The 19,524-nt window shown below is 43.2% G+C and overlaps 1 protein-coding gene across 3 annotated transcripts in view; it reads left to right on the top strand.

Moving 5' to 3' along the window:
* Window positions 1-19,524, top strand: part of thsd7ba (thrombospondin, type I, domain containing 7Ba) — a 908,760-nt gene that overhangs the window by 368,497 nt on the left and 520,739 nt on the right. For all 3 annotated transcript variants that reach the window (XM_072579697.1, XM_072579699.1, XM_072579698.1), the window contains exon 6: window positions 15,659-15,828. In XM_072579697.1, coding sequence (XP_072435798.1) covers window positions 15,659-15,828 — 170 coding nt within the window. The remainder of the gene's footprint in view (window positions 1-15,658; window positions 15,829-19,524) is intronic.

Raw genomic sequence — 19,524 nt, forward strand, 5'->3', positions numbered from 1 at the left:
TGTGCTATTCATTGAACAATTTAGATATTGCATAAGCCACCAGAAGGAAGCTCAAACAATTTGTAGCCATCATCTGGATCCTGAGATGAAATTGCTGCTAGAAAATCATACTCTTATCCAATATATTTTATAGTGTGCAGCTGGCAAGGGAAGGTTATGTTCATTTTTTTCTTCTTTGTCTGCTCATGCATGATACCATGATGGGCATAAACCACAAGAAGCTTGCTTTTAGTTGATTTGCAATCACCCCCATACTGAGTGACCAATGATTGTAATGAAATCAATGTAATTTTGTTGTTGTAGTAACTTGCAGTCTGTCCCTTGCCTATCTAAAAATAATGCTCAAAATAGGCAATTCAGATGAACAGACTGACAATACAAAATGTTGTTTTGGAGTGTACAAGTATTTTTTGTTTGTCTAGAAAGTTTTGAACTGCACTCAATATAGCGTAGTATATTCAGAAAGCTAGAATATCATTAGTACACTTCACACATTTTCCAAGTGCCTGAGATAGTACCAGTCAGTGTCAGGTCTACTGAACCAAAGTTGAGTTAATTACAGCCTCAACTTCAACAATAAACAATCTAAAATTTCTTACACTTTTTAACTTGCCATGCAATCTCGACTGCTGCGGTTTTAACTTTGTATGTTTTTAATGCCATAACTTGTTAATACAAGCTCAATTGGGAAACGCATTCAAACATGATAAAGCATCAGCAAAATTCATGTCGTTGTTAATTCCAGTTATCCATCTCATCAATCACTGGGACCATCATTAATAAAGGACAAACATACAGTTTTGTAATTCTGAATGATATGCATAATATTTTAATGCTTTCAAATATAAATCATAATACACATTAGGATAATTAGATTTTAATGTCATGTGTGCTCAAGAAGAAAGGTACAGACGTACAGTGAAATGTGTGCAATGTTGCCATATGCAGGGCCATCTAAGGCATCCAGTTACAAATCTTAGGTACGGTGGTTTAGGGCGGCACGGTGGTTCAGTGGTTGGCACTGCTGCCTCACAGCGCCAGGAACCTGGGTTCAATTCCCGCCTCAGGCAACTGACTGTGTGGAGTTTGCACATTCTCCCTGTGTCTGCGTGGGTTTCCTCCGGGTGCTCTGGTTTCCTCCCACAATCCAAAGATGTGCAGGTTAGGTGAATTGGCCATGCTAAATTGCCTGTAGTATTAGGTGTAGGGGAATGGGTCTGGGTGGGTTGCTCTTTGGAAGGTCGGTGTGGACGTGTTTGGCCGAACGGCCTGTTTCCATGCTGTAGGGAATGGAATCTAAATAGATTAGGTACAAAAATAGAGAAACAAGTAAATAAGCCAAAAGTTCTGCATTACAGTTCTTCATAGTATAAATTGGGAAAACAAAGAAATAAATTTAAAAGATAAACATTACAATCCCCCTATAGTCTGCAGTCACTCCATGCTGGGGGTTTTCCACGCATGGTAAAAACAATGACTGCAGATGCTGGAAACCAGATTCTGGATTAGAGTGGTGCTGGAAAAGCACAGTGGTTCAGGCAGCATCCGAGGAGCAGGAAAATCGACGTTTCGGGCAAATGCCCTTCATCAGGAATAGAGGCAGAGAGCCTAAAGGGTGGAGAGATAACTGAGAGGAGGGTGGGGGTGGGGAGAAAGTAGCATAGAGTACAATAGGTGAGTGGCGGTGGGTATGGAGGTGATATGTCAGAGAGGAGGGTGGGGGAGGGTAGCAAAGAGTACAATGGGTGAATGGGGGTGGGGATGAAAGTGATAGGTCAGAGACGAGGGTGGAGCTGATAGGTAGGAAGGGAGATAGGCAGGTAGGACAAGTCGTGGGGACAGTGCTGAGCTGGAAGTTTGGAACTGGGATGAGGTGGGGGAAGGGGAAATGAGGAAACTGGTGAAGTCCACATTGATGACCTGGGGTTGAAGTGTTCTGAGGCGGAAGATGAGGTGTTCTTCCTCCAGGCGTCGGGTGGTGAGGGAGCGGCAGTGAAGGAGGCCCAGGATATCCATGTCCTCGGCAGACTGGGAGGGGGAGTTGAAATATTGGGCCACAGGGCGGTGGGGTTGATTGGTGGAGGTGTCCCAGAGATGTTCCCTAAAGTGCTCTGCTAGGAGGCGTCCAGTCTCCCCAATGTAGAGGAGACCGCATCGGGAGCAACAGATACAATAAATGATATTGGTGGATGTGCAGGTAAAACTTTGATGGATGTGGAAGGCTCCATTGGGGCCTTGAATGGAGGTGAGGGAGGTGTGTGGCGCAGGTTTTGCAAATCCTGCGGTGGCAGGGGAAGGTGGGTTGTTGGGGGGGCGTGGACCTCACCAGGTAGTCATGCAGGGAATGGTCTTTGCTGAAGGTGGAAAGGGGTGGGGAGGGAAATATATCCCTGGTGGTGGGGTCCATTTGGAGGTGGTGGAAATGACAGCAGATGATTTTGTTTATGCGAAGGTTGGTAGGGTGGAAGATGAGCACCAGGGGCGTTCTGTCCTTGTTACGGTTGGAGGGGTTGGGTCTGAGGGCAGAGGTGTGGGATGTGGATGAGATGCGTTGGAGGGCATCTTTAACCACATGGGAAGGGAAATTGCAGTCTCTAAAGAAGGAGGCCATCTGGTGTGTTCTGTGGTGAAACTGGTACTCCTGGGAGCAGATACGGTGGAGGTGGAGGAATTGGGAATACGGAATGGCATTTTTGCAGGAGATAGGGTGGGAAGAGGTGTAATCCAGGTCGCTGTGGGAAGAGGTGGGTTTGTAAAAAAATGTCAGTGTCAAATCGGTCGTCATTAATGGAGATTGAGAGGTCCAAGAAGGGGAGAGAGGTGTCAGAGATGGTCCAGGTAAATTTAAGGTCAGGTTGGAATGTGTTGGTAAAGTTGATGAATTGCTCAACCTCCTCTTGGGAGCATGAGGTGGTGCCAATGCAGTCATCAATGTAGCGAAGGAAGAGGTGGGGAGTTGTGCTGGAAGATGGACTGTTCTACGTAGCCAACAAAGAGACAGGCATAGCTGGGGCCCATACGGGTGCCCATGGCTACCTCTTTGGACTGGGTCTTGGTCTCTCCCGCACTGGCTGACCCCAACTAGACTCGCAAGCCACTGACCACCATCTGTAAGATGCCGACCACTCCAGCCCCATCGCCGGTTGGCCAACCCATATCATGCCCACCAACCGCTAGCTGTTCCCACTCTGCACTACACCAGCCAACCATTAGCTATTCCCCCTCTGCACCATACCCACCAACCACTGGCTATTCCCACTCTTCACCACAGCCAGCAACCACTGGCTATTCTCACTCTGCACTGCACCATGACCACCAACCATTGGCTATTCCCACTCTGCACCACGCCAACCAACCACTGACTATTTCCAATCTGCACTACACCCACCAACCGCTAGCTATTCCCACTCTGCACCACGCCCACAACTGCTGGCTAATCCCCCTCTGCACTGCACCACCAACCGCCAGCTATTCCCACTCTGCACCATGCCCACCAACTGCTGACCATTCCCCCTCTGCACTGCACCCACCAACCGCTGGCTATTCCCACCCTGCACTGCACACATCATCTGCTGGCTATTCCCCCTCTGCACTGCACACATCATCTGCTGGCTATTCCCCCTCTGCAGTGTACCACCAACCGCTGGCTATTCCCCCTCTGCAGTGTACCACCAACCGCTGGCTATTCCCCCTCTGCAGTGTACCACCAACCGCTGGCTATTCCCCCTCTGCACTGCACTCACCAACCACTGGCTATTCCCACTCTGCACCACCTCCACCAACCGCTGACTATTCCCACTCTGTACCATGCCCACAAACCGCTGGCTATTCCCCCTCTGCACTGCACCCACCAACCGCTCGCTATACCCAGTCTGCACTGCACCCACCAACCGCTGGCTATACCCCGTCTGCACTGCACCCACCAACCGCTGGCTATTCCCTCTCTGCACTGCACTCGCCAACTGCTGGCTATTCCCACTCTGCACTGCTCCAACCAACCGCTGGCTATTCCCACTCTGCACCACACGCACCAACCGCTCGCTATTCCCACCCTGCACTACACCCACCAACCGCTGGCTATACTCCCTCTGCACTGCACCCACCAACCGCTGGCTATTCCCCCTCTGTACTGCACTCGTCAACCGCTGGGTATTCCCACTCTGCACCACGTCCACCAACCGCTGACTATTCCCAATCAGCACCACACCCACCAACTGCTGGCTATTCCCACTCTGCACTGCTCCCACCAACTGCTGACTATTCCCAATCTGCACCACACCCACCAACCACTGGCTATTCCAACTCTGCACTGTTCTCACCAACCGCTAGCTATTCCCATTCTGCACCACACCCACTAACTGCTGGCTATTCCCACTCTGCACTACACCCACCAACCGCTGACTATACTTCCTCTGCACTGCACCCACAAACCACTGGCTATTCCCCCTCTGCACTGCACTCATCAACCGCTCGCTATTCCCACCCTGCACTACACCCACCAACCGCTGGCTATACTCCCTCTGCATTGCATCCACCAACCGTTGGCTATTCCACTTCTGTACTGCACCCACCAAACCGCTAGCTATTCCCCCTCTGCATCACACCCACCAACTACTAGCTATTCCCACTCTGTACCACGCCCACCAACCGCTGCCTATTCCCCCTCTACAGTTACCACCAACCGCTGGCTATTCCACTTCTGCACTGCACCCACCAACCGTTGGCTATTCCCCCTCTGCACTGCATTCACCAACCGCTGGCTATTCCCACTTTGCACCATGCCCACCAAGAGCTGGCTATTCCCCCTCTGCATCACACCCACCAACTACTAGCTATTCCCACTCTGTACCACGCCCACCAACCGCTGCCTATTCCCCCTCTACAGTTACCACCAACCGCTGGCTATTCCACTTCTGCACTGCACCCACCAACCGTTGGCTATTCCCCCTCTGCACTGCACTCATCAACCGCTGGCTATTCCCACCCTGCACTGCACCCACCAACCACTCGCTATTCCTACTCTGCACCACGCCCACCAACCGCTCGCTATTCCCCCTCTGCACTGCACCCACCAACCGCTAGCTATTCCCACCCTGCACTGCTCCCACCAACCGCTCGCTATTCCCACTCTGCACTACGCCCACCAACTGCTGGTTATTCCCACTCTGGACCACACCCACCAACCGCTGCCTATTCCTACTCTGCACCATGCCCTCCAACCACTGGCTATTCCCACTCTGCACTGCACCCACCAACCGCTCGCTATTCCCACTCTGCACTATGCCCACCAACTGCAGGCTATTCCCACCCTGCACTGCACCCACCAACCGCTGGCTATACACCCTCAGCACTGCACTCATCAATCGCTGGCTATTCCCACTCTGCACCACGAACCACCAACTGCTGACTATTCCCAATCTGCACCACGTCCACCAACCGCCGACTATTCCCAATCTGCACCACACCCACCAACTTCTGGCTATTCCCACTCTGCACTGCTCCCACCAACTGCAGACTATTCCCAATCTGCACCACAGCCACCAACAGTTAGCTATTCCCACTCTGCACCACACCCACCAACCACTAGCTATTTCCCCTCTGCACCGTACCAACCAACCGTTAGCTATTCCCACCCTGCACTGCACCCACAAAACGCTGGCTATTCCCCCTCTGCACTGCACTCATCAACCGCTGGCTATTCCCACCCTGCACTGCACCCACCAACCGCTCGCTATTCCTACTCTGCACCACGCCCACCAACCGCTCGCTATTCCCCCTCTGCACTGCACCCACCAACCGCTAGCTATTCTCACCCTGCACTGCACCCACCAACCGCTCGCTATTCCCACTCTGCACTATGCCCACCAACCGCTGCCTATTCCCACTCTGCACCATGCACTCCAACCACTGGCTATTCCCACTCTGCACCATGCCCACCAACCACTGAGTATTCCCAATCTGCACTGCACCCACCAACTGCTCGCTATTCCCACTCTGCACTGCACCCATCAACCACTGGCTATTCCGACTCTGCACCAAACCCACCAACCGTTAGCTATATTCCCACTCTGCACCATGCCCGCCAACCGCTGGCTATTCCCACTCTGCACCACACCCACCAACTGCTCGCTATTCCCACCCTGCACTGCACCCACCAAACGCTGGCTATCCTCCCTCTATACTGCACCCACAAACCGCTGGCTATTCCCCTTCTGCACTGCACTCATCAACCGCTGGCTATTCCCACTCTGCACTGCACTCATCAACCGCTGGCTATTCCCACTCTGCACCACGTCCACCAACCGCTGGCTATTCCCACACTGCACTGCACCCACCAACCGATGGGTATACTCCCTCTGCACTGCACCTTCCAACCGCTGGCTATTCCCTCTCTGCACTGCACCCACCAACTGCTAGCTATTCCCACCCTGCACTGCACCCACCAACCACTCACTATTCCCACTCTGCACCATGCCCACCAACCACTGACCCTTCCCAATCTGCACCACATCCACCAACTGCTGGCTATTCCCACTTTGCACTGCTCCCACCAACTGCTGACTATTTCCACTCTGCACCAAACCCACCAACCGTTAGCTATTCCCACTCTGCACCACACCCACCAAACGTTAGCTATTCCCAGTCTGCACCACTCCGACCAATCGCTGGCTATTCCCCCTCAGCACCACATCCACTAACCACTGGCTATTCCCAATCTGCACTATGCCCACCAACCATTGGCTACTCCCGCTCTGCACTACACCCACCAACTGCTGGCTATTCCCACTCTGCACCATGCCCACCAACCACTGGCTATTCCCACTCTGCACCATGCCCACCAACCACCGACTATTCCCAATCTGCACTGCACCCACCAACCGCTCGCTATTCCCACTCTGCACTGCACCCACCAACCGCTCGCTATTCCCACTCTGCACTGCACCCACCAACCGCTGGCTATTCCACTTGTGCACTGCACCACCAACTACTAGCTATTCCCACTCTGCACCACACCCACCAACTGCTGGCTATTCCCACTCTGCATTGCACGCACCAACAGCTGGCTATTCCCCCGCTGCACTGCTCCCACCAACCACTGGCTAATCCCCCTCTGCACTGCACCCACCAACCGCTAGCTATTCCCACCCTGCACTGCACCCACCAACCGCTGGCTATACTCCCTCTGCACTGCACCCACCAACCGCTGGCTATTCCCACCCTGCACTGCGCCCACCAACCGTTCGCTATTCCCACTCTGCACCACACCCACCAACCACTGGCAATTCCCACTTTGCACCACACCCACCAACTGCTGGCTATTCCCCCTCTGCACCACGCTCACCAGCTACTAGCTATTCCCACTCTGCACCACACCCGCCAACCACTGGCTGTTCCCACTTGTGCATCACACCCGCCAACCATTAGCTATTCCCACAATGCACTGCACCCACCAATCTCTGGCTGATTCCTATCTGCACTCCACCCACCAACTTCTGGCTGTTCCCACTCTGCATCATGCCCACTGACCACTGACCATCCCTCTCCTGATAAGCTAGAATTCAGATATTTCTGTTGTATTGTTAATTTATGATTAGTTGAAATTTCTGAGAAAGATGATGTGGTGAAGCTAATCTTGTAGGTGAATAAGAATGAATCAATTTTTCTTGCTTTATTTTATATATTCTGGAAAGCAAGTATTTCACACTCAGGAATAATTGTTATATAATTGCAAGTTAGTTAAATGCCCAGTAATTTAAATTCATTTTACCTTTAGGAGAGCAGTCCCCATTGGAGTTGTGTCCATGCCTTTTGTGTGCTTTTCATGAAACCTCTTGTTTGATTGACTATACTCATTATTTTGAACATACCTAAAATTATTAATTACTGAAAATGTGTCACTAGACCAGAAACATTAACTCTGATTTCTCTCCACAGGTGCTGCCAGACCTGGTGAAATTTTCTAACAATTTCTGTTTTTGTCTAAACTTACTAATATTGCACTAATATTTTAACTTGGAATCTATCACAATAATTTTGCTTGCTAACCAGTATGGATTTTGAAACTGCATGGCAATATTTTAAACAAGAGAGAAGAGCTCTTCCCAATGTTTTGTTCAATATATATCCCACAACTAAAACTTCTAGAGCAGGTGAACTGGTCTTTAGTTACTTGCTGTTTATAGGTTTTTCTCTGCACACATTTGCTGCTACATTTGCTGCCTTTCCAACAGTGACTATACATACCAAATACTTTATTGGCTAGGTACGAAACAGCTTAAGTTGTCCTTAGATCACAAAATATACAAGTCCAAATCTTTCCATTTAAGAAAGGATTACATAATTTGCTATCACAATATGTCTTTGATGTCCTGAAATTACAGTTCAAAAACACTTAATTGATTGTAAACTGCTTTGGACCATTTTGAAGTTATCAAATATTTTGTATAAATGCAAGTTTCTTTATATTTTTCTTGACTTGTAAATTATAGTCACCTTAATGTTTTAAAAATCTCTAGTTGAAGTTGGTTTTATTTGTTATCAGTCAATGCTAGAACCCAATTCAAGTTCTAATGATTGTGAATGGTGAATTGAAAATTCTCAAAGACTATGGAGTTTTTGTAATATGCTCTTCACAATCTTAAAAGTTACGGGCTCAAATAATATATATCCCTACCAATTAGTCATCCCTTGCATATAATAGCAGAATCAATCAAAATGCATCACCAGGGATGCACTGGAATAACAAATCTGAATGTCAACTAAGACTGTAGGATTCGAACTTTTGGATATAATTATTTATTGTGATATATTTTGAAGGTCAATAGATCCTGGAATAAATTTAAGACTCACAATAAAAACCCAAGCATTTATGAATGAGTTATTTGCCAAACAAATGTCTTTCATGACTGGCATTGCAGTTAAACATGCCTATAAAATCTTCTGGATATTAGTTCAACTTGATTGCTTTAGAACAACAGAGCTAATCTTTTTCATTTTCACTTGATCTGCTATAAAGGACAATCAGACAAATTTTAACTTTGTACAGTAATGTAAAATATATTCTGGAAAGTTAAAAGCCTGTTTTGTTTAACCTCTTGTCTTTCTTTCTATTTCTTTTGAAGTAATTTAATAGAGAGGTAAAACAGTGAGAGTGCTGTTGCTTGTTTTAAACTTTCTCAAAGTCAGGGCTTAACTGTAGCTTTTTTTACATACAATACAGACATTTCACTTCAACATAAATACAGTATTTCCTGTGATATGTGGCTGAAAGATGTTTCCAAATAAAGTTAAAGAAACTAATAACATTTCTTCTTAGATGTCAAATACCACAAATTGCTTGTATGAGCATCTGCAATGATTTCTTTAACTGGTGAGTCTGATATCAATTTCGGGCACCATTTATATGGTTGTCACAAGCAACAATTTCTTAAGAGTCATTACATCACATTGCATTTATTATGGAGATTGTCTACTGGTTCTACATTTTGCTGGCAAGGATCCCAAGTCATTATTATTCAGGATGGCATACCCCAAATGGCTATGCTTCCAAGTTAGAAAGACTGAACTGCCCTCTCTTCTCTACTTAATCCCTCTCTGGGTTGGTTGCAATAAGGTTAATTTCAAAAAGGAACCTCGTCATGGAGATCCTTACCCAGCCCAAGCATGTTATGTTTTGAAAGGAGTCAATTTAACCCTGCTTTCTTGAATTAAACAAAACATGTGTTCATTAGTGACTAAAATATTATAAGTATGTAAATTGTAAGGAATATATGATTCAGTTTTTGTCTTGTTCATGACAAATAGTTTGTAAAACATTGCAGCTATTATGGTGGATAATTCTGCAGTACTGACTTTGGAAGTTGAGTGGCTTTTTGGATTTTCTTGGTTGTGCAGTTAGCTAAAAAGTTTATCTAGATTCCTTTAACAGTTGCTTTATTGTTGAGTTGTATACAGCAATCAAAGACACCTTTGTTTATCCGTACGCTCAATAGTATCTAGTGGAATTTCTCAGTTGTGCCTCTTCTTTAGCAAACCATAGCACACTGGAACTTAAGCTCACGGCTTAGAGTTGGTTTTTAACCCTCTTTCATATAAATTCCTAAATGGGTAAAACACAAACATGTCTTTTGTGCAGAATTGCATTTCCGTGGGCGGCACGGTGGCACAGTGGTTAGCACTGCTGCCTCACAGCGCCAGAGACCCGGGTTCAATTCCTGTCTCGGGCGACTCTCTGTGTGGACTTTGCACATTCTCCCCGTGTCTGCGTGGGTTTCCTCCGGGTGCTCCGGTTTCCTCCCACATTCCAAAGATGTGCAGGTCAGATGAATTGGCCATGCTAAATTGCCCGTAGTGTTAGGTATGGGGTAAATGTAGGGGTATGGGTGGGTTGCGCTTCGGTGGGGTGATGTGGACTTGTTGGGCCGAAGGGCCTGTTTCCACACTGTAAGTAATCTAATCTTCAACTCCTATCATGTCCACATTATGGGGACATAAATCACATGAACTTTCCCTTTGAAATACCACTGTCTGAAGTTCTCTTGACTCTCTTCAGGTATGATCTTCCATGATTCTTCCTGATATCAGTGCAACTTATATTCTCAGCCATCTTTTGGCTTTTAAAAAGCACATAATTAAAACTTTCATATATCTGTAAGTAATTCATGGTTATGAGTTGTTTTCATGACATTTGCATGAGCAGTTCATCAACTTCACTCACAAATTCCACTGCACCTCAAATTCACTTGGTCCATCTTGGACACCTCCTTCCCCTTTCTTGACCTCACCATTTCCATCTTTGGCAACAATCTCCAATGGACGTCTACAACAAACCTACAGACTCCCACATCTACCTGGACTATATCTCCTCCCATTCAGTATCCTGCAAGAACTCCATCCCATTCTCCCAATTCCTCCGTCTCTGTCGCATCTACTCAGGCAAGGCAACATTCCACTTGTGGGCATCCCAGATGTCCACCTATTTTGAACAATGAGCATTTCCTCCCTCCATCATCCAGACCACCATCCACTGCACCACTTCTATTCTGCGTACCACTGCTCTAAATGCTCCCCTCCAATGCAATAAAGACATGGACCCCTTGTCCTCACCTACCACCCCACCAGTTTCGAATGCATCATCCTCAAAAACATCCATCAATTCCAAACAGACCCGTCCACCAAGAACATCTTTTCCTCCCCACCCCTCTCTGCCCTTTGGAAGGACCATTTCCTCTGACAGTCGTTGGTTCATGCCACCCATGCTAGTGAACTCCCAGGTACCTTCCCCTGCAACCAGAAAAGATGTAACACCACCATCCTCACCTCCATTCAGGGCCCCAACAGTCCATCCAGGTGAGACAGAGGTTCATCTGTCTCTCTTCCAACCTAGTTTTTTGCATCAGTTGCTCCCGATGTGGTCTTCTCCACATTGGGGAGACTGAATGTAAACTTAGGGAATGGATCACTGAGCACTGCCCCCGGGTTTCAGGGGCCGACCAGGTCTCGCAGTCACTGCCCATTTCAATTCCCCCTAACAATTCTCCCTTCCCGACATGACCATCCTTGGCCTCCTCCATTGCCAAAACAAATCACAGTGGAGCAAAAACACCTTATCTTCCGCTTGGGCATCCGACAGCTCAGAGGACTCAGCATCGAGTTCTCCAATTTTGAATAACCTCCCTCTCCATTTCCCAACTCCCTTCCAAGCCCCTCCCCTGCCCTACCACTGTTCCCTGCCACCAACTAGATTCATCTCTCCCTTTGACCAGCCAGGTCTTACCTCTAGCTGTCTTCACCTATCCCCACCTCACCACCTAGCCCCCACCTCCCCCTTTATCTGCAGCTCCCCCACATCCACCCACAGTCCTGAAGAAGCACTACACCCGAAACGTCGACTTCTGCACCTCCTGATGCTGCCTGGCTTGCTGTGTTCTTCCAGACTCCTGCCCGTCTACTTTGTTATTTACACTGTCAGAGTTGTACCATCTTTTGCTCAAGGAAATGCTCCTTTGCTTACTTGGATCTCCTCATGAATTATATGTATGTAGAATTGTGTGAAATGAAGAATTGACTTACAGTCTAAGAAAAGTATTTTGACATTACAGTGCTGTTGATGTTTCTTTAATGACTGCACCTTGAGGCCTATTTTGTTTCTGTAAAAATACAGCATGTTACAACTTTACTGCAAAAATGCCAGGTTTTTTTGTTGTTCACCAAAGTGGTGTGACATGTGGTTCAGTTGGCAGCATTTTCAACGCTAACTCAAAAGTTTAAGAACTAAATTTCACTCTAGGTGTTGATGATCTGATGATCATCAAAGGTGATATATAAAAGCAAATTTTTATTTCTGTTTCATTTGGAAGGTGGGGAAGTGATGGGGGTTTATTTGCTGGTTCAGTTTCAAAAACTCTGGCTTGAATACTGCTTGCTGGCAGCTTAACTATTACCTTTTATAATGTTCAAATCTAAGATACATGCTCAGTATTGGATTTTGCCTCAGACTTTGGATGATAAGTTTTATAATTAAATGACAGACTATGGTGCATAGTTGACAAATAAGGAGATAACAGAGTACATGTCATTGGAGTCTCAGGTATTATCTTGCTAAGTGTCATATAACACCACAGATATGGTGGGACTTAACTTTGCCTAATATGAATAATATTTGTTTGAGACAAATTAAGAAAACAAAAAGGGTAAAACATATTTAGTCTGCAGGACAGTTATATCGTAAAATTTCATTATTGTCATTAAGAATCCACGAAATGCTCTTTTATTATGAAATACTATTTGATGCAACTCTTTAAATCATTAGTGACATCTGTACTTAATCCTGTGTTGATGAGCAAAACTTCCCAGAATAAATGAGTACTTTCATTGCACATTTCAAATTTTCCTCTGATCAGAGATGCTTGAATGTTAGGAAGTGCATTGGCTATCAAGAGGAGAGATGGAAGTTAATTTCCTCAATGTTTAAAAGACTTGCAAATCTAATGCGTTATTTTTTAAAATCTAGCCTCAGTCGACTATGAAACAAGCACAATAACCAACCAGTTCCCAACATCACAAAAGTAGCATCTGAGATAAATAACCAAGTTAATCTATGACAGTGGCACTGGATTCTTGGTGAGAAAGCTGGGAAATTCTATTGTCTTCAAATGGTACAGGGTTGCTCAACAGAAATCATTGTCTAGCCACTGGTGATACCTTTTATCTGCAAATACTCGACATACATTTGCTTGAAATGGCAAATCTTTTCTAAGATTAATTTCCTTTTGACATCAGCCATAAAAGGATCCCTGATATCCTGCAACAATGAAATGCATGAACAGATCAAGCAGTGAGTTGCTTCAAAAATAATACAACGTAGTAAACCAGGAAATCAAAGAAAGCAATTATTCTCCAAATTCAAACATTGTAAAGAGAGCAAAATAAAGACTGGAACATTCAGATAGGGCCTAAGGTAAAACTTTAACAAAATATTTCTTATTATTTTAAAAATCTTTTAATTTTTATTGAAAACGTAATGAAAACAGACTATCCAAAAATATAAAAATGAGCTTAACAGTGGAAAAGAGGTTGTTCAATAATCATTACGACAGCAAACTAATAAGAGCCCAGTTTCAGTTCATTCAACAAGGCATAACTTTTTCACAGGTTTTTATGTCAAAATTAATTATGTAAAAAGAGAAAGTTAATATAAACTCTAACGATTTCTAAGATTTTAATCAAAGAGGACATCAACAAAAGCATCCTGCAGAGGAGTAGGGAATTACTGACAGCAATTTTTGCATTTATTTGCAGGTGCCAGAAGCTGCTGTCAGTTTCAGAGTAGTATGGATGGTTAACACTGACAGTTTAAAATTGCAAAATTTGGACTCTCACAACAGCTCAAATAACAAGGTTGGCAGATATATAGGAAGTGGAACACTGTAGACATGATAGATTGTGCATGGAACTCTGAACAAATGTTTTATAAATGGAAGAAGAGATAGAGAATAGTAAACAGGAATGAGGATCTACTAAATATGCAAATGTACAACTGGTTATAAGGAAACTAAAGATTTGATTAATGAGTATTTCCTTTCAGTTAGTGTGCGGACAGGACAAAATATTAAGATCAAATCTAAAAGATAAATTTGGAGAGTATCATAATAGTTTTAGAAAGTTGTGTTTGATGCTGAGGGGCTTGAATCCAATGAATTGTTTGCTTCAGGGTTTCTCTACATACATTATCTTGGATGCAAGTAGAAATAAATATACATGCAATTTTGTATATGACACTAATTTAGGAAGCATGATAATTTATTTGAATGGAGATGAAAGTTACAAAGAAACCAAGTGAGAAGAAACTTGGATTTCAGTTTGGAGACATGAGATCATCCACTTTGGATCTGAGAAGGACAAATTAGAATATTTATTTTGTAGGTGAGAAGCTGGCAGCTATAGAGATGCTAAATTAATTAGATATTATTGTTCACAAATTACTGACATTTAGTGATGCCTACCTAGACCCCATTTGAAGTACAACGTTCAGTTTTGAACACTCTGCCTTCAGAAGGATATATTGACCTGGGAAACACATTTTCACACACAGTTGTGACAATCTGGAACTCGCTGTCTCAAAAGTATGTGGATCTAAATTGTCAAGTCTAAGGTTGATCGATTTTTGTTGGGTAACCATACCAAGGGATATGGAATAACAGTAGATAAATGTAGTTAAAATACAGATCAATGAGTTAATTTAGTGGCAGACAGGCTCAAGGGGCCAAAATAGCCTATTCCTGTTCCTAAGATATTTTAGAAAATATTAGTTGTGCAGTGATTATTTTAAAAGTTTGCACTCAAATGTCAAGGATGACCTTTATTCCCTTTGGCTCCTTCATTTCTTAGGTGTGTGTTTTTGATAGGTCAGGGAAGTAAAAAATTATTCCCTCTTCATTTCATTTAATATTTTTCTGTAATGTTACGTTGCTTGGGGCTGCAATCTTCTTCATAGGAAAGCAAGTCCAGTTTTCGGTCCAGGTAGTTCATCTTTCTCAAAATGAAACATCTCATTTTTTCCTCTGATGAAACTAAATGTTGAAGGAATATGAATATTTACTGTTCGCAAGCTGTGTAAATGAGTAAGATGAATACACAGACTGTTATGTTGACTTAAAATAGTCAGCAGCTTATCTCTGACCATTTTCTCCATTGCCTCAATTGAACTCACTAGAACATTAAATGTCCCACTGGTCATTTTAAATATCTTCAGCAAATTATTCTGAGAGCTGTTTCTAGTAGTTTATAATTTAAAATGTATAATGTGTGTACATTTCTGAATTCATTGTATCCGCAAAGTAAGATCTTCACATTAATACTCAGCTAAAAAGTTTGATGTTATTCAGGATTTATTCAAAGATCTTAAACATCTTTTGCTTATTAGTTAAACTTGAAGCATGATTAGTTTACAATGTTTCCTTTTATGTATGGACAGAATAAGTTGATCTATACAGAATGGGCTTGATATTGACAAATTTTGAGTCAAGCTCTTTTATGAATCAATGAGTATAAATGTAAGTGGTGCCAATTTTTGATTTTTTTTCCAGTGAAATTTCTGATGTATGGAGATCTACAATTAGAAGGAAAGAAACCATATGCTGCTTTCATTCTCCATTAGGTATGTTTGGAAAACCACTGACTGGAATGAATGCCAGGTGAAGCCTCTACTCAGTCAGCATGACCGACGCAGAAGCAATGAATCAACCTTGTGTGGAGGTGGCATTCAGACGCGAGAGGTTTATTGTGCACAGAAAACAGGCGAAGTTAACAAACAACATTTAAAAGAAGGTATTGTAATCATGCGTACATATCTGAAGTCTTTCTACTTGTCACAATATCAACCTTTTCTGCTAAATTACCTTGGGAGATCATGTGTTGGGGCTGGTTTGAGAAGGTGGACAGGTTTCATCGTGATGTTTCAGCCATTTGGGAGTTGAGCAGGATAAATAGATGAGCTGGTCTTTTCCTGCTCAATGGTTTCACACGGTTGTATAGATTGTGATGTCTGTACTAGTGAGCTTCCTAGTTAATGTTATGTATCTTAGACATCCTATCACTTAAAATACTAAACTACATATTATCAATAGATAAAATCTTACATGTTCCAGTAACTGACTTCCGCCAGAATTTACTGACTCAGTTTGTGCCAGTAGTATAATGGTGAGCAGCACAAGTACAATTCAACACTGTCTTATATGAAGCAATCCAATCGAATACTAAATGGAAATGCTAGGAATTGCAAGTAATATATTTTCCTCTGGGAAATGTAAACTGTTTATATGTTTCAAGATACAGTCACATTTATTTTCCATCTGGAAAATAATGTAAAATTTTTTGGAAATAGAAATAGAGAAATTGATGCTAAATTCAAAGTGTTCAGGGAATGAAGGAAAAGATTAGATGTTTCTTTGTCACATTGCTTCAGGGAAGGCACTTTATTTCCATATTGAGTTAAAGTATGAACAAATACTTGTGAATTCTTGTAATGCTGGTTCCACTATTTGAAACACTGTGCTGTGTTTTCTCACTTCTCTCACCTTGTACATCATACTAATGTTCCCATAAAATATACCAGTTCAGCAATAATTCTGATTTTCACACTTGGAAGTGAATACCCTATATCCATGTTCTTCATGAGTCTTCATCCACTGACTAATCTATCGACCTGTTTGTTCCTGTCTTTCATTCTGAGTATAATTTTCTACTTTTTTGCTCGGCTGCTCATTTTTACTGTTCACTCTTTGCAGATTGCAATTAACAGTCATGAGAAAAAAGCTTTTAATGCAGTCTCTTAACTCAGCACCATAAACATTTTTACAGAAAGATTACAGAAGCTATCCAATTCAAAGTGAGGTGTGATTTCACTGACGTTATTAGGGACCCATAGTGGATCAGTGGCTAGTACTGCTGCCTTACAGTATCTGGGTTCGATTCCTGCCTTGGGTGACTGTGCAAACTCTACACAGACAGACATTCTCCCTGTGTCTGTGTAGGTTTCCTCCCAGAGTCTCAAGATGTGCAGGTTAGGTTAATTGGCTGTGCTAAATTGCCTATAGTGCATTGTGCATTGTGCATTGGTCAGGAGTAAATATAGGATCTGGGTGGGTTACTCTTCACAGGGTTGGTGTGGACTTGTTGGGCCAAATGGCTTGTTTCCATAACGTAGGTAATAAAATTGCATACATTTTAGCAGGTGTGATTAAGACTGGTGCCAAATATTTAAAAGGTACCCTTCAATTCTGAGAACTTGACTACAAGTCAGTGATATAAATTACTAATATAACTTAGAATATTTTCCTTGCATTTCTTTGAGGTTGTGTGAGGATCACAGTGAATTTTATCAATATGATTTATGAACCAACTAAAGTTGCAGACATATTAATGGTGTATCAGGGAAATAATCACTTTAATAATCACTTTAATAGTTCACCAATGGGAAATGTTCTCACAGACTTTATGTTTGATGTACCTGACTTGATGAAGTTCAAATACCTTTTAAAAGATAGTACAGCCTTGGTCTGGAATAGAAATCCTAGTATATTAATTCCCTCAGATAGTTAAAATTCATATGAGTAAGTATTTTTCATTTTTGAAGTTGAGATATTATTCACAATTAAACTATGCTGTTCTTTATATCTTTGAGTAACGTAGTGATGACAAATCAGCTTCTATGACTGAGCAGAAGCATTTACAATGCTTCTAAAATGTTTACTTTCATGTTTACAGCTTCTTGTTTCAATTTAATTTTCATTTTGCTGTAATCACACACAAATACTGAACAATTGAACACTGGATATTTTTTCCCTTCTAAAACTAAAACTAAATTAACACTTTAAATTAAACCATCCTAAACAGTGTACATACAAACTTTGAGCCATTTCTTCAGCATGTCCACTTTCTCCAAGTTCAGAAATAATTGTGATATGAAAGCTGTTAGTAACAGATCTATGAATTTGAGATCCACAGCTTGCGACTTGGGGCTCCACATGGTCAGGTCTATGAGACAAACCAATGTCACAGTTTTTCATCAGAAAGTGAAATCCATCCTCACAATCACCATCCTTGAAAAACCCTGATCTGCTTGCTCTCAGTATCTCATACTCCAATTTGTGTTGCCGTCCAACAGAAATGCATTGTTACTATACAACCATTTGACCTGCTGTGTTACTGAGAGAGATGATTTGAGCTTGTGATTTTTCGAATTGATGCAAACTCAGTTTCCAACTTGAAACCATGATTTCTTTGCGTGTGTTCACTTGACAAAGTACGGTCAGTTCTGATATGATGTGATAGTTCCATTCTGTGCGACCTTGCATTAAAAGAAAATCATGCAATAGCGGTGTCATTTAAACTAACAGGGCCAAAACAACATTATAGCCAATATGGTAAAGAAAGTTTGCGTTCTACAAATAATGGTCTAAATTCTTCAAATGCGTTAAAGCCAATTTGCGTTGAAGAAACATGCGTTATAGCAGAACTGGCTTGTATGCTTTTGTGTTACCTTGTCACTGACCACGCTTTACCATTCTTTGGTTGTCCCAAATATTTATTCAGAAGAAGTGGATAATACTGCTGTTTGAAAATGGGGCCATAAGCTTTTCTACTAAGAACCTTGCTTCTACTTTGATCTGAACGATGTTGTTGTGTACATTAGGATAACTCAATACTTCTGACCAGCTGGTGCTACAGTCATTTGATTCAACTTCCTATAGTATGGAAACAGGCTCTTCAGCCCAACAAGTCCGTACCAACCCTCCAAAGAGTAAGCCACCCAGACCAATACACCTATCACTATGGGCAATTTAGCATGGTCAATTCACTTGACCTGCATGTCTTCAGACTATGGGAGGAAACCCACGCAGACATGGGGAGAATATGCAAACTCCACACAGACAGTCATCTGAGGCGAGAATCGAACCAGGATCCCTGGTGCTGTAACGCAGCAGTGCTAACCACTGAGCCACCGTGCCACCTATTTGAGCGTGATGATGGTTGAGAGTGTGGTGCTGGAAAAGCACAGCAAGTTTGCAGCATCCGAGGAGCAGGAGAATCGATGTTTCAGACATAAATCCTTCAATCAGGCATTCCTAAAGCTGTTCACCATCTGCAAGACAATTCAAGAGAGTGATAGAAATCCCTTCACTCTCACTGGTTCTAACCTCGAGAACTCTTTTTTTCACTGTAATGAAAGATATGGTGATTGGAACGTGGACCAGGTGGATATCATTCTCTATGTGATCCTTGGCTGAGGTTGTTAACCTGCACCAATCAGGGAGCTCTGGCTGACAAAAATAAATAGGAGATTCAGAGAATCTCCTCATTGCAGGGACTAACCCTAAGCTGGCTGGTTAGGGCGCATGTAAATAATTGGTGACTTGATGAAGGGATAATGGCCTCTGTGCAAGTATTTCAAAAAGTGTATTATTCATTTAAACAAATATTATTTTTAGAGTTTTAATTAGTGACAGATGTGTGCTGGTTGCT

This window comes from Chiloscyllium punctatum, chromosome 10 (assembly GCF_047496795.1).
Source record: "Chiloscyllium punctatum isolate Juve2018m chromosome 10, sChiPun1.3, whole genome shotgun sequence".
In the NCBI taxonomy this organism is placed as follows: domain Eukaryota; kingdom Metazoa; phylum Chordata; class Chondrichthyes; order Orectolobiformes; family Hemiscylliidae; genus Chiloscyllium; species Chiloscyllium punctatum.